The sequence below is a fragment of the Nelumbo lutea genome, chromosome 2, assembly GCF_056320005.1.
Source record: "Nelumbo lutea isolate HS-2025 chromosome 2, American lotus-T2T, whole genome shotgun sequence".
NCBI lineage: Eukaryota > Viridiplantae > Streptophyta > Magnoliopsida > Proteales > Nelumbonaceae > Nelumbo > Nelumbo lutea.
The window spans coordinates 13,182,503-13,207,903 of NC_142685.1; the positions used below are offsets into that span (position 1 = coordinate 13,182,503).

Below are 25,401 nucleotides of genomic sequence, written 5' to 3' on the forward strand. Positions count from 1 at the left end.
ACATTAAACAACCTTTGTGTTTCCGTTTGAGTTAGGAAACTAAATTAGATTTGATTTATGACTAAAAGATGTAACTTACCAATGGAAAGATAAGGACATAACTTATTAACTCCAACCAGGAAACAACACGACTTTGAGTTAAAATTTATTAAGCCCCTTTTCTGGGTGGAAAACCTAACCATGTTTTGAAGGTCACAGATAGTTTACTGGTAAGGTTTTCTGGCTGGTTGTAGTGGAGAGTTGGGATAGAATCCCACCTTCACCAGGATCTGGGGGAGGGTTACCCTCCCCCCCAACACTATATATATTATAAACCCTGCAGTTCCATGAATTTGATCCCACACCTCCATTTTTCTGGAGCCGCTCTGAGTGACCACCTCAGTTACTGGATCATTGGCAGTTGCAAACTCTACTCAAGAGGCAGATTTCAGCTTAGACCCTATTGCATGTGGCCAGAATAAGACCCTTGTTTTGGAGCTTTATAAATTAAGGTATTGAAATTTCAGATATTCATATCATCAGGGAGTCGGAAGAGGAATTATATTTCTTTGGGTGGAAGAATAACCTTGATTAGAGCCACTCTGGCAAACCTCCCCACCTATTTCTTTTCAACCTTTAGAATCCCTTCTAAGGTAGCAAGGTGCTTAGAGAAGTATCTGCGAGATTTCCTTTGGGACCCAAGGGAGGAAAGGAAGGGCCACTTGATCAAGTGGGAGCAGGTTAGCAAACCTAAGGAACAATGGGGTTTAGGAATTGGGAACATCCTTTTAAGGAACACAGCTCTACCAGGTAAGTGGCTTTGGGGGTTTCCCTTTGAGGGCGACGGATTATGGAACAAAGTGATTGAGAGCATTAATGGGGTGGTTGGAAATGGTTAGGATGCAAAAGTTTCCCCTCACAGTTCTTCAGCTTCTCCTTGGAAAGCAATTCATGAAATCTACCCTACTTTCCTCAATTCCATCTGGTTAGATGTGGGACAAGGTAATAACATTTTGTTTTGGGAAGATATATGGGTAGGGGAAACCCCACTAAAAGACCAATTTCTTGATCTCTTTGCATTATCTAACCTCGAGGGGGAAGCTATATCCTTGTTGGGAACACTATGTCCAAACAGTGTGAATTGGAATTTGGGCTTTAGAAGGGGACTAAGGAAAAATAAGTATGAGTTTTAATCCGATTGTTGGGCCTCCTATGGCAAATCCACTTGGACCCTTCATTGGAAGACTCTAGAATTTGGGTAGGCTCTCTAGACGGCCTCTTTTCTTGGTCATCTTTCTTCAAAGTACTTGCTTCCCCCAACTTTCTAGGTGGGGTTTTCCCTATGAAAGAAATTTGGTGCAAGCCTATTCCCCCAAAGATCCAAGCCTTTTACTAGGAAATATTCCTTGGTAAGGTAAACACTTGTGATATGCTGTAGAAAATAAAGGCCATATATTTGCCTCTCCTCATGTGTGTTCATTATGTAAGGAAAGTGGTGAGACCCTTTCTCATTTAATGATATCCGGTTCTTTTGTGCATTGAATTTGGGAATTCTTTTGTACTCTCTTTAGTTGCAAGTGGGTTCCCCCTCAAGATATGGTAGGACTCTTTAATCATGAATTCTTGAGACAGCGAAAGAAAAGAAGGATGGTAATGTGGAGAGCAACAAAGGCAGCAATTTGCTGGGTAATATGGGAAGAGAGGAACAACAAAATTTTCTTGGAAAAAGGTAGAACAATAGAGGAAATGATTGATAGTATCAAGGTGAAAGCAACCCATTGGGTAAAACCCTTGGATAGCTTCCAAGTCTTCTCAGTCACTGACATTCTAAGAACATGGTCCGAAGTAGCACAGTCTTCGAGAGTAAGAGATAAAGTAAGGCTGGAGTGGAAACCACCAGAAGGCAATAAAGTAAAGCTGAATTTTGATGGGTGCTCCTTTGGAACTCTGGGCATCTCAGGAATAGGGGGAGTACTAAGAAACTTTGAAAGGAGGATATTGGGTATGTTCTCAGGACCAATTGGCACTAGAAACTCGCTGAAGGTTGAACTATTGGCATTGCTACAAGGGTTAAAGCTAGCCAAACAACTAGGATGCAGGCATGTTGAAGTGGAAGGGGACTCAAAAGTAGTAATTTCATGGGCAGCAAACAGCAGCCATACCCCATGGACATTTAAACATGTGATTAGGGAAGTGGAGAAGATTGCAAAGGAGGTTGAGGCTGAATTTAAATGGATCCGAAGAAGTGCAAATGGGCTAGCTGATGGTTTAGCGAAACAGGGGGCATTGAGACAACAATTATTTTGGGCTGCACTGTAATGAGGGATAGAATAGAGTGATTAAAGGGGATCAACAGTCCCATCACCAAGTTGTATAAACTGCTTACAATCTGAATTTTAATAAAATACATGTTTACTGATAAAAAAAGAACATGGCTGATACAAAAGGTCCAAATCAGTAGGAATAGTAAAAAAAGATTCTATATGCATGACAATTTCTGATAGGTAAATCAAACAATGATGGTTCCATTAAGAATTTTCAATAAAATAAAATAGCAGCTGATTTTCTACTATGTTACATATAACTGAATGGTGGTTGCATCTTGTCACCACAATGGACACCAGTGAAACTCTTCTGTTCCTAAATTCCATTGATTCTATTTCAATGAGATAATAGTCCAAGAACTGGATAGAAGGAAGCAAAGAGACACATTTTTCTTCATAATTACAAGAATTTTCATTTCACTTACTTGATGCAACATGAAGGACTCGCCATGGATAGTGACTTCAATGTAGTCTATATCCAGTGACTTTTTCAGCTTCCCACAGGAACAGAGAAAAATCTTTCTAAAATGGGATGCACTAAGTCTGTCTGTCTCATCAGGCATGTGTAACCATCTGGCACGTACTGTTAAAAGGGAATCTTGATTCTTCAAGTCATTTCCATCCTGTTCATTTGTTTGCATATCAAAGCCACAGGAGTATGAAGAATTCAGATCACTGCCAACACTATCTACTGTAGCTGCTACATCGGACCCACTTTTTTCAGATTCATCTTCAGATCGATCACTTTCCTCAGACTCAGACAATAATGATGATTTGTTAGTTGTCTGTGCCCTTCTATCAATGTAGTTTTTCCCAGTAAGCCGTTTTCTGTACTTGGATCTTGCAGTATAATTATGGAAAGGATGTTCACCCTGCAAACAAATGCACAAGGGTTAAGGTGAGACTAGCACAGATTATAACTAGGGGTGTAAATGAATTGAATTCGAAGCGGATCATTCAATATTCAAATTCGATTTCGATTAGAGGTATGATGATTTGAATTCGATTCGAATTTCGACAGATATTTAAAAATAAAAACTGAATTCGAATTGGATTAGAAAATCGAATATTCGATTCTATTCAAATTCGATTGATACAATGCATTCTTACCTCAAAACAAAAAAATGAAAAACAAAAATTACAGAATGAGTAATCGGAAATGTCACCGCTCTATGCAAAGATCTGTTAAAAATTATTAAAATAAGAACAGAGGACTGAAGCCTGAATGTCCTTCGCCGCCGCCACCTAGGTAACCATCTTTTTTTTTTTTTGAAAAGGTAAGGTAATTTATTAAAATAAGAACCAGTACAAAGGAGCCTAGGCCATTAGAGGCCTTATTTTGAATGATCCTTCTGTTTCTTTCCATCCAGACTGTGCATAAGATGACTGCAGGCATGACACTCCAAATGCAATTTGCCAATTTTGAACCACCCTTCAGCTTCCAACTCCATATCTTGTCCAGAACTGAATAAGGCATACACCATTGCAGCCCCACCCCTGATAAAAAGTGATTCCATATTGCAGCTATAACCGAACAGTGAATGAATGGGTGCTTTCCATCCTCCATTTCTCCACACAGCTGGTCCTGAATCTGAACACCCCTTTCTAACCAGGGAGTCTTTCATAAGGCATCTATTGAGAGATGCAGCCCAAACCAATGCATTGACTTTTGAAGGCATAGAAGGGTTCCAAATCTTCACATTTGGAATTTTTGGATGCATAACTTCATTTAGAACCTCCGCGAAAGAGCTAAACGAGAAACTACCATCCACACTAAACTCCCAGTTCCAAGAATCCTCAGACGACAAGTCAATGGACTGCCTGTATAGTACTATCTTTCAGTGTTAAAGATCCCCTCAAAGGTTTCCAATCTTTTGGAAAAATTAATAAGGAACTTTCTGTGGGAGCCTGGAGAGGAGAAGAGAGATCATAGGATGAGTTGGGAGGTGGTCACTAGGTGTAAAAAACTAGGAGGTCTTGGGATTGGTAATTTCAAGAAAAGGAATATGGCTCTACAGGGGAGGTGGTTGTGGAGGTTTTCATTGGAAAGGGATAAATTGTGGACTAAGACTAAGAGGTGGTTCAGGTTTTGAAATCTTTGAGGGTTTGATACAGCATTTAGCAATGTTTGTGTTGATCAAACCCTAACAAATAAGAAAATAATAAAAAGAAATTAGTATATAAACACACAATGAATATTTTAGTTTAAAAATGTCTATTTTAAAATTATAACCTCAAAAAATTAAGAATATAAAATTTTATCTAACACACGATAGAAAACTGCTTGGCGATTGGACGAGGCGACTCCAAGGGCGCCTTGTCGCCTAGGTGTCACCTTGACAACTATGGATAAGACCCAATCCACAATTAGCTTTAGCCCAAGATGACCTGACATTGGTCAAAGCTCATGACCACAGACTCTCACATGCTCTAACACGTGCCTGCTGATGTAACAATCCTTTAAATAGAAGTTTGAATAAGAGATGGCTAGTTTGAAGCTTTCCCTCTCAAATTCCTTTTCTCTTCTCTTCCCTGAATTCTTTCAAGAGGCAAGGGTTCCCTTGAAGAAACCATTGCATTGGGCAGTATGCCAGTATCCCATCAATTTTGGTATCAAAGCTTTGATCTAGAACAGAGGATGCCAGTAATGAGATTTGTGATGATGGAGGAGAGAATTGAAAAGATTGAGCTAGAATTGCACAAATTTGTTGGTGATCTTAAAGAGATTAGGGATACCCTGTCAACAGTGGCCACATAGTGTCAATGACTGATTTAAGCAAGTAATCGAGATAGTGAAGGAAAAAGCCTCAAACAGCCAAGCTCGATTTCCCACCATTTTTAGGTGATGATCTGATCTCCTGGATCTTTCAAGCTGAATGAATTTTTGAATTCAATGAGGTCCCTGGACACCAGAAAGTGTCTGTGGCTTTGGTTCACATGGAAGTGGAGGCGATTATGTGGTATCAGTGGTATAGACGATCCCACCCTCACCTTACTACGGCTGTCAATGGGTTGGGCCTGGGTAGAACTGGAACCGACCCAAGAAGAAATATTAAGGAACCGGAACCAAACCAGATCCTATTAGGTCTGTAGTTTTAGACCGAGAACTGAACCGATTGTTTCTTGGGATAATAGGGTCGGATCCAATGGATCCGGTTATAATGAAACTTCAGAAAATATTATATATGGCTCAGGTTCGGACTGAGTCAGTTCAGGACTGGGTAGGACCAGTTCCAAACCGATAATGATTACGACAATAGATTAGGAACTGGAACCAACCCATCGGTACCAGATCTTGGAACCAGTACCGGCCCAATCAGTTTGGGTCCACTGGGTCAGACCCGACCCATTGACAGCCCTACACCTGACATGGCCGGACTTCACAGAGGCCTTATGTGCCAGTCTACCAGATTTGGCCCTTCTGGATGTAAGAATTTTTATGAATCCTTGTCTAAACTTCAACAAACTGGAGCTTTAAGGGATTAACAAAATGAATTTGAGAAGCAATAAATTGGAACTACAAGGGATTAACAAAATGAATTTCAGAAGCTAGCTTCTCGAGTATGGCTGGCCTAAAAGAGCCTTAGTTGGCTGCTTTGTAGGTGGGCTGAGAGAAGATATACACTTAAAGATAAAATCTATGCAACCTATTACTATCACGGCAGCTGCTAGCCTAGCTTGACCCTATGAAGACAGATTGAATCAATTGAGAAGAGTCAACAAGGGACTACATCCTATTCTTAAAACACCACCACCATCTTGTCCTGAATCCAATTTCACTAAAACAAATGGCAATAGAACTACTAGACCTCTTCACAAGCATAGTTGGTTTGAGATGCAATTTCATTGCAAGTGTGGGCTCTGATACAATTGCAACAAGAAATTTGCACCCGAACATAAATGTAAGCAACAACAGTTGTTTCTATTGCAAACAGAAGAGTTTGATGAGATTGAGGAATGTTTCAATGAAATCAGACCAGAGGAAGTTCTATAAATCTGTTTGCAGGCGCTTATGGGTCCTTAGATGATGAGGATTGAAGGCAAGATTAAGAATAGAGAGGTATCCATCTGGTGGATACCTTCCCTCAAAGAAACCCCTATGGCGGGTCAGTTCTAAGCTTTTCTTTTTTTTCTAATCAAATTACAATCATAGTTTTCAAGGCGCCAAGGCGAGGCTAGGCGACAAGAGTTTGATGAGGTGCCTTTTCGCCTAGGCGTCACCTAGGCGAAGGTTTTTTTTAAGTAAAAACATGTATCCAAGGGTCGTTCCCTAGGTTTCATAATCATATTTCCTTAATATCCATAGTTTTCATAAGAAAAGTATAAGCTTCATGTTGAAGTATAGAAAATCAACATATTCATGAGAAGAAAAAGAAGAAAGAAAAGAAAATAAAAAAAAAATATAGGGGTTGAACCCCTATTTCTGTTATAGGAAAAGAAGAAAAGAAAAGGTGGAAGAAGAAGAAGAAGAAATTAGTATATAAACACACAAAATTAGTAAAGAAAAAGAAGAAAATGAGTTGACTAGACAACATTTTATGTTCTTCCTTATTGGTTCTGGTTTTGAAGTCTTTGAGGGTTTAACACAGCATTTAGCAATGTTTGTGTTGACTAAACCCTAACAAATAAGAGAATAATAAAAAGAAATTAGTATATAAACACAGAAAATGAATATTTTAGTTTAAAAATGTATTTTATAATTATAACCTCAAAATTTAAGAATATAAAAGTTTTTTTATAACACACTAGAGAAAACTGCAAGGTGATTAGGCGAGGCGAGCCTCCAAGGGTGCCTTGTTGCCTAGGCGCCTGCCTAGGCGTTGCCTTGACAACTATGATTACAATCTCAATATATTTAATTTTTTTCCTCTTTCCTTTCTCTAGGTATTTCTGCATATTGCAAAAAATTAGTCCCACAATAGTTTTTATGATATTATCAAAGAGTCCTATAATCCTAGGTAAACCCTCATCCATTCCATGGATCTGCCCCTAGCTCCACAAATCCAAGCCTTAGACCTAGACCATTCTAAAATATAAGTTCCCTTTCAGTTTTTCCTCAAATTTTCCACCAATCCAATCTTGGATCATATCAGTCTTACAATAACTGGTACCAAAATAGATGGTCCTACATTATTTAATACCAGAGCAATTGACTTTTAATGTAAAAAATCACCTAGGTGATGCTAGACAGGCAGACAGTCACCTGTAGCAACTAACAAGGCATCTACTGTTGCCCATCCTTGACCTAGCTCCTTGAAAACTATGTTGGGAAGCTCATAAGATGGGGTCTATGGATATAAACTTTTTTAGTCTCATGGTCCTGGTTGCATTATTTTGCCTTCATTGGACCAGTTTGATGACCAAAAAAGGAAAAGAAAAGCATTAGAAAGCTCATACCTCAAAAGCCTTCAATATATCATTGAACTCTAACAAATGCTGATCCACCTCTGCTGGGCTGAGGCCACCCTTGATCCCAATAATTTCAGCTGGAAGTAAGTAAGAGTACATCCGTACATTACATTCCCTTCTAGCATCAAAGCTCCTAATAAGAGAGAAAATGTTAAAAAAAATGCTTTTAGAAAATGGGAACCCTGGTCGATAACTATACAAAAATATGCTTTTAGAAATATAATAACCAAATCATGCCTTTATTGTATAATTTGGTTTTAGGACCATTGAATAGAATAGTATTTGGAGAGAGCAGTCCTTGGCCACACATATATTGGAATAGTTGCAAGGGTAGAGAGTTTTATTGCAAGTCTATCCACTTCTTCTCAACACAGGATCTTCTTGAGAAGACAGGACTTCTGTCTACCCTATTTGTATGTATTTATGAAGTGTATAATGAGAAATGGGGGTCCTAAGCCTTTAAGGACATATACTAGAAGGAAGAAGGTCAATCAATTATGCTTTGACATGGCTGAGAGTTGTGCGGACTGGTTAGGTCATCATGTTATTTTTGGAGATTTCAGGGGTATCTTTGCATTTTAATAAATTTACTGTGCAATCTGGCCATTAGAAATTGATGAGTAATGATTTATTTTTAATTGTCATCCAGCCAGTAAGCTAGGAGTTGTTCAAGTTCATTTCTCACCTTTTTTTTAAGCAGGGGAAGTTCAGTTACTACATCCAGTTAACTATCGTGACCTACATGTGTGAAATTAAATATATGTGTAAGCACTGTTACAGTCAACTAATGATATTTTGGTGTGATTGCTAGGAATCTCAGAGTGATCATATTGCAAAGGCTGCAGAAGATGTGCTTCAAATCATTTCAAGGATATACCAATATATTAATTCCCCCAACTTCCCCCTGTTTGTTTAGAGCTCATGCCTTAAAAGCCCATTTAGATCATTTCAGGAATAATTTTTCGATCAATCATTTGAGGAATAATTGCAGTTACTCATCTATCATTATAACCTTTGAAACATTGACACCAAGGCCCTGTTCATTTTCTGGTAAGCCATTTACCTGGGTAAAGACTTACCCAGGTAAGTGCATTTACCCATGTTCTTTGATCAAAAGTGTTTCCCAGGTAACTGTTCTTTTGACCATTTTTACCAATAAAATGCAATTATTAGATGGGGTAATTTTGTCCCATAATGTTTTGGCAACTTTCCCCCAGGTGGGAAAGTTACTTGCCCACCTAGGAGATGGGTATCACTTAGCCAGTTAAGTGATCCCAAGGAAAAGCAATTTACTGTGAGATTCACAACTTACTGAAAGGCAAACAAGAGATTGTTGGTCACTGGGAACCACTTTCATGTTGACCAACCCCTCCCCTCCATTTACTGAAAAAGAAACAGGGTCTAACTCTGTGCCTTTTTACCCTTCATTAGTAGACTACATCTAATTTACTATTGGCTAGAAGTCCAAAGATTTTTCTTTTTTGATCAACAACAGAAATCAATTTATTAAAAGAAAAGTAGAAGTAAGAATTTAATAGAAAAAGGAAGAGGAGTTTCCTTTTCTCACCTTTGGGAAGGTAAAATGCTGAAAACTTTGACATTAGTGGGAAGATTAGAGTTAACATAGTTTGCAAGAGCAATGCCATTGGGGTCATCTTTCCATGCATTTTCTGGGATCTCCATTTTCAAAGATATCATAGTTGACAAGGAATGGACCTAGAAAACCAATCAGAGAAACAATTGCAAATTAATTAGAACACCACATGTTACGAAGTAGGCAAAAAAGTACAAAAATGGGTATACTGAGCAATGGAATTGCTGAATATACAAGCAATTAGGGATAAATTAAGAGTTTTAAAGTGGAAAGGAGGGGAAATATTAATGATAAGTGTAGAGTCTCATAGAGGAGATGATTCCAGATGAGAAGCCAGTTGGAACAAGAAAACATTATAAGATCACAACTTGTATATGCACGATTGTTTGTTTTCTCTCTATTGCAATTATAGGGAGGAGGGACGCATCATAAATATACTTACTCCTTTATCGGTTCTGCTACTTCTTGCCCACCCAATCTTATGCAGATTTCCAAAATTACTATCTCGAATTCCACCAGCTCTAAAGATGGCAGTTTCCAATTCTGCTTCAATGGCTACATGGCAAGATTGTAATGCTTTATCAAAACCCCATCAACGGTAGCTAGGCTGATGAAATGTGTGGTGCAACTGATACATTTGTTGACTAAAGAAACAATAAACAAGCAAAGAAAAGAAGGGTCTTCATCAAAAGAACTGATGAATAAAGATCATTCATTTGTTATAAAAATTGACACGGCAGAATCATAGTCTCAACATTGCCTTACCTCTCTTGTAACGCCAGAATTATAAATATCTATTAATGGTGAATGTATTTCAATTAGTTAAGAAAAGGGGGCCAATGAAGCTTCAGACTCAATTCTGTAAAGGTCTTGAATCCATATTTGGCGCATTTTTCTATGGTAAGAGCTTTTATTCAAGATATAAAGTGCGTTTGGTTAGTCAACCAGTTGAGAAGCATAAAGATTAAAAACACATACAAAGAATAAAATCTAAATTCAGAATGCAAGCGTCACAACCAAAAGGTTTCCACTCAAAGATTTTCTTAATACAGAATCATGGGAAACTAAGGCTATGTTTGGTTTGAAGGAAAAAGTAGGGAAAGGAGGGGAAAGACAGGGAAATCAATACAAGGGTTGTAAAGGTTTCCTTACCTTTCCCTTCCTTTCCGTACATTTTCCTTCAAACCAAACATAGCCTTAGTTTCAGGGGTTTTCCTTAGTTAGAAAATGAAATGGAAACCTAATGTGAGGTTCACATGTATCAGAAGTAAAAAAGCAAAAAAAAAAAATCAGAATAAGTAAAGAGACTAGGATTTATTTATTTATTTATTTCGGGGAGGGGTCCAGAAGCTTACTCGATAATGAGCTATCTCGTTGCATTTGCAAACCTGTAAAATAATCAGATAAGAAATCAGAGGCAAAGTAAACTAAGCATATCATATCTTCTTTCTTTCATCAACAAACTTCAAAGGCTTACCCCTGTAGTCGGTTCCAACATATCCGACACGCATTACGACTTTTTTCTTCCGAAAGGGCTCCCATTTATGTCCGGCAGCCGGTCCGACAGCCTCGACCGGCTGCTCCGAAGACGATGGTAGGGTTTGGGAAGAGATCGAGAAAGAAGAAGAACAAAAATAACAACAAAAAATCCTCAAGGACTTAGGCTTCGATAGCAGGAGACTTGAGCTCGGCTTCCTTATCCACGGCGAGAGCGGTAGCCGAAGAGAAGAGACGGCCATGGAAACATTGCAAAGACAAACCCCTCCCAAGACAGTTTACAGTTAAGTATGGATAAAGAAGACCCGAGCGGCGGAGCGGGCAAATTGTCCCTTTTTGGCAATTCAGTAAACCGGGTCAATAATATCCGTTTGATAGGTCGGGTAGGAATTCAGTATCAAATGAATAACGAATCAGAAGAAATAGAAAAAATATCTAAGCGCTCACGATGCGACCATACATTTGTCACGATAAGGTCGAAATCATAATAAAATTTCTTCGTCCATTTGAAACTTGAAAGGAACGAACGATCGAGTGAGATGGAGATCTCATCGTCTGTGGAAACTGACAAGCCCTCGACCTCTGACGGTTAATATCACCCGTCCTTATCTCAACAAGCTTCCCGCCATCTATCCTTCTCTGAGATGGAATTATAGATATAAGTTAGCCTCTTGGACAAGCTTGGAAGCTTCACTCAACTTCGTATGAGCAGAATGGTGAATGGGAGGGAAGTCATGGAAGATGAGAGAAGGGTGAAGAAGAGGAAACCCCTTTCCGACTGCACCAACACCGTCAGCTCTCGGATCTCCTCACATTCTCACGCTAAACCCAGAAAGCACTCTCGCTCTACAAAAGCAGCCGACAACAATTCCCTCAAGTATGATACCAGCACCGGATCCAATGCCGCCGAAAACCCTGGAATTTCAATTTCACCTTCTACTCCTCCTCCTCAACAAACAAGATCTGTTAGTTCTGGTAATTTTCGCAATATCTTCTTCCCGTTCTTCTTCAGATTTCTTGCTCGGATTTGACTTCAGTTCAAGTTGATTAGTTGTTATTCTGATCTAGAATATGGAACCCTTGGCCCGTAAGTTGGCCCTCTTGCTCCCCAAAATTAGTATTAATGCTCATTCGTTTACGTGCAATTTCTAGGGTTTTGACGTCGTTTAGTGAATCATTTGCTGGTTTTCTCAACCAAATCGTGGATTATTTATGTTTTAATTGCAACAAGACTACAAGAGGTTTTGAATTCTGAAGTCCACGGATCTTTGGTTTGGTCTTTGTAGAAGCTATACATGGTAATAATTCCGCAATTCTTAAAGTCTATAGTCGAACACGGAGTGAGGAGAAAAGAAAGAATGAAGGAAAGGCGGTTGCAGTGGGAAAAGCATCCAGTTGCCCTCCTGTGCGAAGGATCACGCGCATTGGGTATGTCCATCTCCGTCTCTCCTGTATGCCCAATTGCCCATCTAACCACGTTCTTCACATCTCTCCGATGGCTCGTTTGGGCATGGTTGTATTCTGTTTTTGCTTGCTTTAAAACAAAATTATTAGTTTTCTTTATTTTTATTTTCTTTAGGTAAATTTCTTAAACTACCTTATACGTATACATAATGTCTAATGCTACCCCTATTGTTTGTGACAATTAACTAATTCACCGTTAGCATCAAGTAACTATGTAACATCACGTGACTGATATATTTATCAAAAATTCTTAAAATACCCTTTCCACCTCCATTCCTAAAATTACCCTTTAACCTCTATTCCTAAAATACCATCCCAAAAACCTCTCCATCTCCATCTCCGGGTCTCAGCCTCAGTCTCGTCTAGAGGCTTTCTTCCTCATTATTCCAGCATTCTCAAACTCAAAGGCTTCTACACGTAGCTAGCAAGCGTTTCAGTTCTCTCTTACTTCTTTATCCATTTCAAACGAAATCCTAGGAGCAAAGATGTTGATCATCCCAAGCATCTTTGGTGGCCAACGAAGCAATGTTTTTTATCCCTTCTCTCTAGACATTTGGGATCCTTTTCAGGATTTTCCTTTCACCTCTGCGCTTACCACACCTCAATTCCCAATTGAGGCAGCAGCATTAGCCAATGCTTGCATCGATTGGAAGGGGACCCCAAAAGCCCATGTATTCAAAGCTGACCTTCCTGGGTTCAAGGAGAAAGTGAAAGTTGACTGGATGAGTCTTACAAATCAGTGCAGAGGTGGTAGAGACAGTTGTTTGAGTGTGAGTTTCGTTGGAAACCAAGAGAAGAATGGACCTGATTGGCAAATGCACTAGCCGTTCAAGTAATAAAGTAGTGAGCGAAGTATCGTTCCCACGAGGATTTAGGAAACAAGTATCCATACTAAATTGAGTATTTCTTATCTGATTAACAAATAAATCAAAACTTTAATGAAAGCTAAAAATCCTAAATTAAAATCTATCTAAATCATTGGTCCAATTTCCTTCAAATCAGGTTAGAAGAGTAAGCAGTAAATTTCAATATCAGAATTCAGCAATCTATCAATTTGGATCATTCGAATAAATCATAATTAAGCCTTGGTTTGGTGAAACCCCAATGTCATGAACAGCCTCTCTCAAGCGCATGTTCATCCTATGCATAAGTGACAATTCTTCTATCTCTAACAAGAATCTAATCCCTATGCATGCATTTCTTCAAACACTTCTAAGGCATCAATTCAAAACTGAATTGATCACCAACTGAATTGTGTAAGTTATCTCTAATTTTGCATCCAATTCGGTTCTTGAATAGTAGATCTGAATTCCTAGAGTCTCTCTCAAGCGCTCTAGGAATTCCAAGCTTTAGATCCATTCGGCCAATCTGAAAATTACAGATCTGAATTCTCTTTCAAGCAATTCAGATCTTGCAATCTCAGATATAAGAATTCAGATCTGAGTTTTGAAGGTTAGTTGGCCGAATTAATATACAAAAACACCCTTATTCAAGAAACTCCAAGTACAATTCATGACCATTCGAATGAATAAAAAAGAATTAGATTGCTGAACTGAAATTTTACAAGCTGAAATACATCAAGGAAGAATGGAAGAAGGAGAAAGAAGAAAGAAAATATAACAAAGAAACAGAATTCAAATTAAAGGAGAATGAAACTACAATTGAATTATTACAAATGATCTTTGAATCATAAACCCCCAATTTCGAACTCACCTTCTCTTCTAGCTTGCTTGTCTTGAACTTGATGTTTTGTTATCTTTTAAATCTCTTGCACCCGATCTGAATTGATTAGATTAGGATTGATGTTTGTAAGGCCTGAAAGGTCCAAAAAGAGCTTCATATTTTATATTTTAATATACTAGCATTCAGGGCTGCTTATAGTATACAGTTAGCAGACCTGATTTCAAGTTTCTGCAACTACTTAATTTGAGCCATTATGATTTTAGGTTTCTGCTTTAAACCTCTTGCACATAGTCTTGGATGTCCATTAGTAAAATCAAAGTTTAGATGGCCAGCTCTGATTGCTTTGAGATCTGATCTGAAATTGGACTCAGTTCTGTTCTGCAACACTGCTAAATTGTAGCAGTAACAATGCCAAACAGTGCAGACCTGATTTCAGGTTTCTGTAAATTTGTGGACTGAACAGCTTAATATATTTGAGCTAGACAAATTTAGGCTGATATGGATTGATAGGGGTTGATATGAGATCTGAAACAAAACATGGGCTGAACTAACTGTGGGCTGAATTTACAGGTTGTATGCATTGCAGACCTGATTTCAAGTCACAGAAGTCTTCAAGATTATGAAGCCATATACTTGCATAACTTACAAACCTGAATCCAAACCTAGCTTAGGTCTGGTTGTAGCCCAATTTAAATCCTCTGAAGGCACATTGACAATTCAGCTCTGAATAGCAGCCTACAGTATAGTAGATGTAAATGGTGATGTGCAATAGTTCCAATAAGTATATTCAATTCAGACTCCAATTTTTATGGTTTGTTAATTGCATATTTGAATTCAAATAAATTGCATTTGAATTCAAATGCTATAATTAAGGAATGTAAATAAGATTGTTGGTTTGGATTCCCTTTTTAATAATCAAAATCATTTATGATCTAAAATCAATGGTTATTTGAATGCTAATAACCACTGATTTCAGTATAAATGACTACTGTAATTTCAGATCTGAACTCAGATCCAAAGGTGACTGTTCTCAGTAGGTAAGTTTGCAGATCTAATTTCATGCATCTGCACTTTGTTGAGGCATACAAGACATATAAGTTGGGACTTGAAATAAGAAATCTTAAACTCTTGAGTTTGGACTTATTTCAAACCTAATTGCATCATAATTCAGACTTATTGATGTTAGGTTTTTTTTGTAAGACTGTTCTCAAAAGCTAAGACTTCATGTTTGATTCTATTAAGAGCCTGAAAAGCAGCCTAAAGATACTATATTCAGTAATTGATTTTAGATCTGATTACAGTAGATGTTAGATATGTTATTTCTATTTAGTCTAGAATAGTGTGTAATAATATCTATTGCTAATTTAGCTAGTTTTCTTTTTCATTAATGATCTACTTCACACTTGAATGCTGGTTTCAGTAATGGAGTTATGTTTTTTTTGTTTAAAAAAAGAGAGAGAGAGAGAAAAGAGTGAAGCAAATGACTTTGATTTGTCTTATTAATTACTTGGCTTTGTAAATTTTTCTTGTATAGATGGTAGATTAGGATTACTTACATTCTTTTGAATTGTGAATAGTAGTCTTTTTTATTATTTGGTTTAAATTATTTTTATTTAGAACAAAGCTTCTGATCTCTGTTGCAAATAAATTCTAGCAGAAGAGGCTCCCACCAAAAGAACTCTTGCATATCTGGAAATTAATCTTCAAGAAATCCTCTTTACCCTTTTTTTTACTTGGTATTTCTCTTGTTGGTTTTATTGTGATCCCCTAACACTAGGAACATTGAGGACAATGTTCATCTTAAGTGTGGGGGAGTGAGCCCGAGGCTAGGGTATGGGGGCTGAAACCATGCACCTCATTCACCTCAACACACATATGCAGGCAATGACATAACCAAAAAAAGACTGGAACTCCTCAAGTTCATTACTATTTATTTGATGATTTTTAAGAAGGAATTCAATAAGTTGAGGGAGACTGATGTACTTGTTAAGTTTTTATTCTTGTGAATAACCCAGTTTGATATATGCATGAGAAAAGGAGAGTTGAATATGCCTTTCAGCATGATTAGCCCTAACTTCCCTCATGTGTATGGAAGCCCTTGATTTCATTGTTAATGGTCAAGAAAGCTAGCGCACATCTGAAGTGTTGATTCTTGAGGTTCAATAATTGCAAAGAATGACAAAAGCCCAAATTGACTCCGCTATTTTGAACTGAATAGTAAAACTAGCAGCTAAGAACATGAGTCCTATTTACTTACCTCAAGCAAGTGACCAGTGTGAGATGGAGCATAAGATGCACTCACAGCAAAAAATAAAAATAAAAATAAAAAAGAGAAAAAGAGAGAGAAAAGTGTGTGAGATGGAGCATAAAATGCACTCACACCGAAAAAAAATAGAAGAAAAGGGTGAGATGAAGTATAAGATGCACTCACCCCTAGAATTAAGAAATTGTGGTGATAGCTGAGGTTCAAAAGGGGCACTCTAAAGTTGAACTCTCATTAAGATTTAGTTACAGATGTGAAACTTAGTGAAATTTGATTATTAACCTTGACAATTAAGGAGCTGATTTATATATGAATTAGGAGTGAATGCTAGACTATGATGAAATTCATATTCTCCTTTCCTTGGATCTTATACATATCTTAAATGGTAATTTACAAGAATAAGAGTTGAACACTTACAAAAGTTCCCCGATTACTCAATGCATTTCTATCTTAAAAAGGTCACCAGATAAATGGTGAGAACAGAAGGGGGGAATGTTCAGTTTATAACTGATGTCTTTGCTTGATGACAAGCAAAAGCTTAAGCGTGGAGGTATTTGATGAACCTACAATTAATCTATAATTTTTTAGGACTGTAGCATGGATTTTTATGCCGGTTTTATTAATTTTTGCCATAATTTAGCTTAATGCTAAGAATAAGTTTTAGGGGTAATTAATCCAAGAAAATGAAGGAAAAAAGGCAAAAAAATAAGGTTCAAAAAGACCAAATTCAGCCCAGCCCGGTTATGGAAGTAAGAGAGAGCACTTCGGCCCAAGAAGAGCAAGTGGATTCCTTGAGAAAACCCAAGAAAAGAAAGCCTAGCTAAGAGTAGAATTCGGCCCAACAAGGAAGGCTCATTCTCAGCCCAAAAGAGCAGTTCAATGTATAACTATCATGTGCTAAGAGAGAGCCTAAGTGCAGCCCAAATAGCAGCCCTTAGGAGGCATTCAAGAGAGTTCTAGAAAGCTCAAGAAAGGGGTGTAATACACCCCATTCTAGATGTTTCAAGAAGGGGCAAGAGCCCCCTTGAAAAACTATATAATGAGGCCTCTAGGAGGGGGGAGAGGTGTTCAATTGCTTGAGAGGAAGGCTCTCCCACTCTTAGAGGTTCGGCCACCTTGAGAGAAGAAGGTTAGGCGCCAGGAAGAAGAAGAAGAAGAAAAAGGGTTGAAGGAAGTTCAAGACAAGCAAGCTAGAAGAGAAGGTGAGTTCGAAATTGGGGGTTTGTGATTAAAAGATCATTTGTAATAACTCAATTGTAGTTTCATTCTCCTTTAATTTGAATTCTGTTTCTTTGTTATATTTTCTTTCTTCTTTCTCCTTCTTCCATTTTTCCTTGATGTATTTCAGCTTGTAAAATTTCAGTTCAACAATCTAATTCTTTTTTATTCATTCGAATGGTCATGAATTATACTTGGAGTTTCTTGAATAAGGGTGTTTTTGTATATTAATTCGGCCAACTAACCTTCAAAACTCAGATCTGAATTCTCATATCTGAGATTGCAAGATCTGAATTGTTTGAAAGATAATTCAGATCTGCAATTTTCAGATTGGCTGAATGGATCTAAAGCTTGGAATTCCTAGAGCGCTTGAGAGAGACTCTAGGAATTCAGATCTACTATTCAAGAACCGAATTAGATGCAAGATTAGAGATAACTTGCACAATTCAGTTGGTGATCAATTCAGTTTTGAATTGATGCCTTAGAAGTGTTTGAAGAAATGCATGCATGGGGATTAGATTCTTGTTAGAGATAGAAGAATTGTCACTCATGCATAGGATGAACATGCGCTTGAGAGAGGCTGTTCATGACATTGGGGTTTCACCAAACCAAGGCTTAATTATGATTTATTCGAATGATCCAAATTGATAGATTGCTGAATTCTGATATTGAAATTTACTGCTTACTCTTCTAACCTGATTTGAAGGCAATTGGACCAATGATTTAGATAGATTTTAATTTAGGGTTTTTAGCTTTCATTAAAGTTTTGATTTATTTGTTAATCAGATAAGAAGTACTCAATTTAGTATGGATACTTGTTTCCTAAATCCTCGTGGGAACGATACTTCACTCACTACTTTATTACTTGAACGGCTAATGCACTTGCTAGTGTCACAGTGAGCCACACATCAGAAACCAAGAGAAGAATGGACCTGACTAGCAATTGTTTTTGCAGTTTCGTCGGTGATCTTTGTGCCATCGCTTCTTTATCTTGAAACTCTGCAGTTCCAACGGCTCCCCTATGGCACCAAAGAGGGAGAGGGAAGAGGGAAGAGGGGGAAAGGCCGTAACTGCGAGTCTGCGATTCCCCTATAGCATCTGACCTCTGCAGTTCCAACGGTTCCAGAGAAGAGAACGAGAGGGAGAGGGAGAGAGATCTGAGAGATCTACTGTTCTGGCCCTAACTGGAGGAGTCTTATGTTGTCCGATCTACAGTTACGGTGGTTCCGACCATAACTGGAGGAGTCTTACTATTGTCCGATTTACAGTTCCGGCAGTTCAGGAGGTTTTGGCTTCCTGTTTCTTCTGATATGCTTTTCCCATCTGGTGAGAGATTTGAGATTACTGTTGTCTGATCTGCAGTTCCAGCAGTGTCGGCTTCCTGTCTCTCCGCTCTAGTGAGAGGAGAAATTATGTTTATGGGTGTGAATGGCAAAGAGCGAAAATGGGGAGAAATTGTTTTTTGGCTTCAGATTGCTTCAAGCGAATGACTTCTATCGAGCTTCAGATCATTGGTTTCGTCAACAATGAAGATGGGTGACCAGTCTTGGTTGGTCGAATAACATTGTTGACACTAGGGATGTCGACATAGTAGATGAAGATGGGTGTATTTTTGAAAATTTAAAGAAAAGTGAAGGGTAAAATAGTCTTTTTCATATATCCGTTGGCGCGGTTAATGACAAAGAAGGATTAGTCAATTGTCAGAAAAATTCAGGGTAATTTAAGACAATATGTAAACAATAGGGGTATAGTTAGTCAATTAGTTAAACCATAAGGGTACTTCAAGAAATTTGCCATTTTCTTTATTTGTTATTCTTTAGTTTGGTGAGTTGAGGATCTGTGTTCGCCGCATTCTGAATTCTGAATAGGCTAATCATTAAGATAGAAATGGCTTTTGCATATTTTCTAAACCGTATACTCAGCAAAATTATCCTTCCTAATTGAACTGAATGTCTCCTGTTTAATTGCATAATGGAACTGGAGTTTGCCTCACTTGTTTTAAGTGATGCAATGCTTATATCACGGTTTTGTCATCACTTAGGCTGCGTTTGGAAGCGGTGTAATACCCTATTGATTTAAAAGTCTATCGACGGAATTCAACACTGATAGTTTAAAATATATGAACCGTTGTGCTTTGAAAAACGTGATAATTGATGTAATTACATCGATTTTATCAATATAGTATTTATGTCGATTATTGATGTAAAACTCCATTGTAACATTGATTTACAATGTAAAACTCCACTCCATCCAAATGCCGACGAATATGATCCAGAAGTGGAGTTTTACATTAATCTTGACTTACAGTGCAAAACAAATGCTGACAAAAATGAACCAGCAGTGGAATTTTACATTGATACCAATTTACACTGCAAACAAACGCGGTCTTAGGGTATAAACGGAGTCATGTATTTATCCTTTCCACCTGATTTTTTTCTTTGTTTTATAGAAAATAATATAAACAAATTGTGTTGTCTTGTATGTTCGCTTTCTGCAAGAACTGTTTTAGCATAGTAGAGATGCAATTTCTACCCTATCCAGGGCGGTTTTTGCTTGAAAACAGATTTTGGGGTGGGGTGGAGATGGGTCTCTCTCCAATTCATTGTTAGAAGGCATATATGAACTTATATATTTGGCATTGAGTGTAATAATATTTTGAAATGTATGTAAAGATAATTGATAGTTTGCGTTTTTATATCTTTTAATCAAATAATTGGAAACTTTGATGTTTGTTCATGCTATTTAATTTGTATATTGCTTATATATAACAAAAAATAATAGGAAATTAGATGTGGGTTCTGGATCCGACCTGCCAATCCAACCCACCCCACCCTCAAATGTAGAGAGGGTAAAGTTGGGGAGGATTTTGCATTTTCATGTATAGGAAGTGTTTGGATTTTAAACTCCAACCTGTTATGGGTTTTAGGGAAAGTATGGATTGGAAGGTATAGGGAAGCAGATAGGGTGTAGAATTTACAAAACCCTCCCTGAACCCACCTGGTTGCCATTCCTAACTGGCAGAGGAAAAGCCAGAACAAGCGTCTAGAGAATAAGAAATCAAAGCTTTCTAGCATCCTTGCTTGAATTACTATATAGGAATTATCAGTGTGTTTTACCTTAAGTAGCCGTCAATAGGTTATCTATATGCTGTTAGCTTTTATGCTGGGCATACACAAAATAAATAAATAAATAAATAAAAGCCCATAAAAAATCAATGATGAAAACTGTGTTATGTCAGTACATCTATTGGAGACACGGCCTATAGAGTTAGATTCTTTTTGCTTTTCCTTGAGCAGAAAGAATCTAACAGCTTTCAATGATTGATTCCTCTTCATGAATGCCCTTCTCTCCAGACTTTTGTTATCCTTAAGGTAATTGTTTTCCTTTGTGTCTGCAACTTTTGATCTCACCCCCTTCCCTTCTCTTTCTCATATTTTTCTTACCTTAAGATCTTGAATTTCTTCTAATGAGAGTATCATTTCTAAGATACTGAAAATGTTTAGGGTATATTATTAACCATTAATGTATAATCTAACATTTTCTGTCTGCTTTTGTTATTCAAATAGGGATAAAACCAATGAAGAACATAAGAAATTTGGCTTCTCTAAGACATGCACGGTTCCTCGTTCAAAAAGAAAAAAGGTCTGAAGTTTGAACCCTCTATCTACTCATAAATTCTGATTTTCCTGGAAGGATTTTAAGGTATAAGACTCGACATTGGCTGCTTTGGGCCTCTTATGCTTTATTTTCATTAGTATTAGTTTCCCATTCTTTAAGGTCTCCAATGTTAATATAATGTATTCAGACTAGGACTTTGAAGCAGCCTTTTTTTTACTAACTCGCTTAGTTGCCGATTTGTTAGTTCTTTAGGTATCAACTGAAAAATACGTGTCAGTTTTGATTATTGAATGTCATTGCTTTTTTGTGTCAGTTCTTTAGGTACCAATTTGTAATATGGTTTTCTACATTCATAATTTTTTATTCAAAACACTTTTCTTTTGATAAGGGCACGTTTACATTAACTTCTCAACCTACCATTTTTCTCTACAGGAGTGCTTTCCAGTGCCTGGAAAAGGTAGCAACAAGTATGCCTTACCTCAAGATTTTATCGACCAACAAAGAGCATACTTCGCAGAGGTTGATGCGTTTGAACTGCCAGAGGAGGTTACAACTAGCGAATCAGAATAGACGAAGAGACAAATTAGGAAATAGCTAATATTTTTGGTTTGTTGTATGATAGATAGTCGGTGTAAAGATTTGGTTAAAAGAAAGTGCAATTTGGAACTTGCCAAAAGAGCCTGTTTACGCAATGTATATTGGACCAATGTAGTTCTAACTTCTAACCAATGCAGGGAGCCATAGTTACCTGACGCCTATGTTCTTTAATCAAAATCAAAATTACTATAATAAGAGTTTAATCAGAAAGTGATGAAACTGTGAGCTCTCTATCATTACGTAATGCATATTTTCTGATCCAAATGGCTTACTCTTCTGGAGTTGTAATTGAGTTCCCGCAGTTAAATTATCCAATTGTATTGGTTGAGTTTTGGTAACAGCTCCACGTTCAGCAGCCTGTGCTGTTGACTGTTGACGAGCTCTCTCAATCGATACAGGCAGTTGAACACGGACAATTTTCTTTAGAGGCAGATGATTTTGCTTATGTAACATTTTCTTAGTTTTCAAAAACAAAACCATGCATTTGATTACAGCCACAGTTTGTTGTTGCGACTTGCGACCCTTGCGGGATGACGAGCTGTTAAAATACCTCTTTCCTCTGTTAACTTGTTAAGGCAGTTTGGAACCCACGCAAAGAACCGAAATTGTGATACAGCGGAGCATTGTGAGTTATATGGAAAATATCTCAGATGGGGCTGTTGATATTCCAGACTACAGAGGGATGATTACTGAATAGCGATCATTTCTCCAGTCTCATAACAGAGCATGGATTCGAGGGATTCGAATCTGCTGACGATCAAGGTTCAAAATATCAATATGCCCAATACACCGATTGGGGCATACCAGGCAAATCGATACACATTTTAGAGCCTCTACCCCCTGAATCGGTCAGACCTCTCATACACCCACTGTAAGGGCGTATCGGAAAGGTCCTGGAACGATACCTATCGGCCAATACTTTAAACCTTACTAACGATAACACATTCCTAGCCATATGGAACATAAGATGTGTTGCGTCACCAAAATTCTCAACTTGCGGCTGAATGAATGTGGTCAGCAGATCCAAACTCATGAGATAGTGAGTAATGCATGTATGTATTTGTCGCTTATATATTTTGTGACAGTGTGACAGGGATGGTTACCTCGTAGAATAGAATCTTAGAGCCCATTTGTTGGGTTGTTCCAATGTAAAATGGCTGGAAAAAAGTTTCATGCTGAAACATTTGAGTTATATTTTTTGCCCCTTTACAAATTAGAAGTTAGAAGGGGTTTAAAAACAAAGTTTTTGGAGGTATAAGTATTAGTTGGAATACTTCAGTTGGGAAATTTTCATGGGGTAGACAGTTAAAAGTGTCTTGAAAAACTACTAGATGAATATCTTAGCTGCAAATGGTCATGCAACAAAACTATGGTAAAGGAATACTATTCAGATGCGGAAAAGTTATAGGCTGAGCCTCTTCCCAAATCCCAATCATAGCCAAGTGCTTAAGCATCTCATTAGTTCAGAAAATCAGTATTACACTCAATAGGGTAGTGGAAATATTCCACAAAATCCCCAAGACAGCTTCAAACCATTAACAGGCCAATCGTTTAGGGAAGGCAAGAAATTATGCAAAAGAATTCATTCAAGTGGTTCTTGATACCAAAAATGTTAGCAGCTCAACTATCTTGTAAACAAATATGGCAGAACTTTTTTCTCACTAGGGACTTGTAAAGTAGCTGCAAGGCTTCCAGAGATACCCTAAACACAACAGAGATAATCAACATAACCATGAAACCATCATTATCTAGCAACCACTAAACAAGCAATATTTATGACAATGACTCAATGCCTTCCCACACCTCCATACCACAAATTCTCTTATGCTCTAAAGCACAAAGAATAACACGCAACATTCCCTCAATACCTCTGATTATCATTCCAAATCCCATCTCAGTTTCAAGGATATAATCGTCCAAAATTTAATGCTTGATTGCCACCATACTTATCTTAGTCCAGTTGCAACATTCAATTGTAAGAGGATTAAAACTCAAGCATACTCCCAATATTTAAGCAACAAGCCTACAAGGTGTCTGACCAGATTCAACACTGCCTTCAATATATTTAGAGCATCCTTGCAAGCCATATCTCACAAGTGATTTGCTTACTCTAAATTGGTGGGGGGGGGAAGAAAAGAATGAAGGAAGCCAAACAATAACAACAGGCTCCATCCAATCAAAGATAAAATTTATTGCACCAGAAAGGCCGTCATACCTGACAATCACTTCCCTCATTTTTTTGTTTTTATTACTTTCCATGCATTGAATCGTACTTACAAAGTTATATCCAATCTTTTACAACAGCAATTAACCTACTTCCTAACAAGTATAACAATCTCTTCCATATGTGATGTGTCCCCGCTATGACTGGAAGCTACAGAAATTATCAATGAAAATGGTACCAACTTACCCCGCTTAAATACAGACAATTCCATATAAAATATAATAAACTAGTATGCTCATTGCATAAACATCAAAATGCCCATCTACAAAGTAAGGAACCCATGATCCATATTCAACAATTTACATTTAACCACGGTGATGGTCACATCACAGAAAAATCAAAACCCATAGCATTAAACTTCTGAATTGATTGATTGAAAATGAGGTTACAATCTCTATATCAAAATACCCTGCAGAGAGGATCGGATCAGCACTAAAGCCTAAAGGCAACTAGGCAAGTCGACGGATTGATTTACATCTAGCAGTAATATACCAATCCCATCAATTGTAACAAGAAAGGAGGTAAACCCATAAAACTATAAAATAATCTCTGTGAGGCCTAGACTCAAGACGATTGAACCCAGAAGAAGAAACGGAAAGTAAAGGATAGGTTCTATATCGGAACGTATCTTTTGAACACATGCTTGCTCCCAACCGCAAGACCTGCAGCCAATCCTCCGATTGCGCCGGCAATGGCAGCAGAGCGCGGCCCAGAGGCAGCCCTGTAGAGAGCTCCAGTGCCCAGCCCAGCCAAAACGCTGCTCAATGAATCATCCTTGTCTCTCATGTATACAATCCCGCTTTCCAATCCGGCGAAGATCAAACCCACAATACCAAACGAATTCCCGTACCTTCTTCCAATATGGCCGCCAGAATTCAAAACTCTATTGATCCGCAGCTTCATAGTATCACCGGGCTCGGCAGCTTTGAGGCCTTCGACGGATCCTTTGGCGGCACCAGCAACGGCGCCGGCGAGGTAACCACAACCGGAGTAGTACGTCAGATTCTGGCCCCAAGTACGGCGTTGAACGACAGCCTCTTCGTCAAAGAGATATTCAGGGGAAGTTGGGAGGTTATAGAGGTTTTGGATCGGGACGTTGAGGTCTTGGTAAGGATGGTAGACACGGGTTTTGCGATCAGAGTGCTCGTTCCAGTCCGCCATAGTAGAAAGAAAATGGGGTGACTAGAAGCGATCGAGGAGAGAAGGTAATGTTATATTTCCTTGCAGACTAAAAATAATGAGATTTAGGGACTTAGAGAGGAAGCTCGTCACAGTTTTCAGACCAAAAACCCTAGCAGCAGCTATGAGGTTTAAGTTTTATGCGGTTTTATTTTGGTAGGGTTTAAGGTTTTAAATTTTAACTTCAAAAGGCCCAGAAGGCCAGGCCACAAGAAGCATTAATATGTCCAACTGGGCTTTTATATGTATAGCCCACTTCAAAACAGACTTTCGTGGGTGGGCATGGTGACTGCTGGACAGATAACAGATTAGTCCGTCTCCCTATTTCTAATTTTTTAAGCCAATCAAGGCA

General features: G+C 38.0%; 2 protein-coding genes and 1 pseudogene across 4 annotated transcripts in view; 1 reads left to right on the plus strand and 2 right to left on the minus strand.

The window, feature by feature from the left end:
- Positions 1–11,140, minus strand: part of LOC148868652 (Pseudouridine synthase family protein) — a 31,917-nt gene extending 20,777 nt beyond the window's left edge. The window contains exons 1-6 of the mRNA XM_088973952.1: positions 10,784–11,140; positions 10,662–10,694; positions 9,749–9,861; positions 9,280–9,428; positions 7,701–7,845; positions 2,729–3,175 (exon numbers count right to left, since the gene is read on the minus strand). Of these exons, the coding sequence (XP_088830078.1) occupies positions 2,729–3,175; positions 7,701–7,845; positions 9,280–9,428; positions 9,749–9,861; positions 10,662–10,694; positions 10,784–11,045 (1,149 nt within the window). The 5' untranslated portion in view covers positions 11,046–11,140. The remainder of the gene's footprint in view (positions 1–2,728; positions 3,176–7,700; positions 7,846–9,279; positions 9,429–9,748; positions 9,862–10,661; positions 10,695–10,783) is intronic.
- Positions 11,141–11,267: 127 nt separating this feature from the next.
- LOC148868653 (sororin-like protein) lies at positions 11,268–21,801 on the plus strand. 2 transcript variants are annotated; one of them, XM_088973953.1, is made up of 4 exons: positions 11,268–11,778; positions 12,090–12,231; positions 20,998–21,073; positions 21,482–21,801. In XM_088973953.1, the coding sequence occupies exons 1-4, from the start codon at positions 11,508–11,510 to the stop codon at positions 21,617–21,619; spliced, it is 627 nt and encodes a 208-aa protein (XP_088830079.1). In that variant the 5' UTR covers positions 11,268–11,507; the 3' UTR covers positions 21,620–21,801. The 2 variants fall into 2 exon arrangements, with proteins under 2 accessions (XP_088830079.1, XP_088830080.1); XM_088973954.1 differs by lacking the exon at positions 20,998–21,073 and having other exon boundaries at positions 11,328–11,778.
- Positions 21,802–24,217: 2,416 nt separating this feature from the next.
- On the minus strand, positions 24,218–25,254 carry LOC148868654 (mitochondrial import inner membrane translocase subunit TIM23-1 pseudogene; annotated as a pseudogene). The gene has a single exon (XR_016108283.1). The product of XR_016108283.1 is annotated as a mitochondrial import inner membrane translocase subunit TIM23-1 pseudogene (transcript).
- Positions 25,255–25,401: the final 147 nt, after the last annotated feature.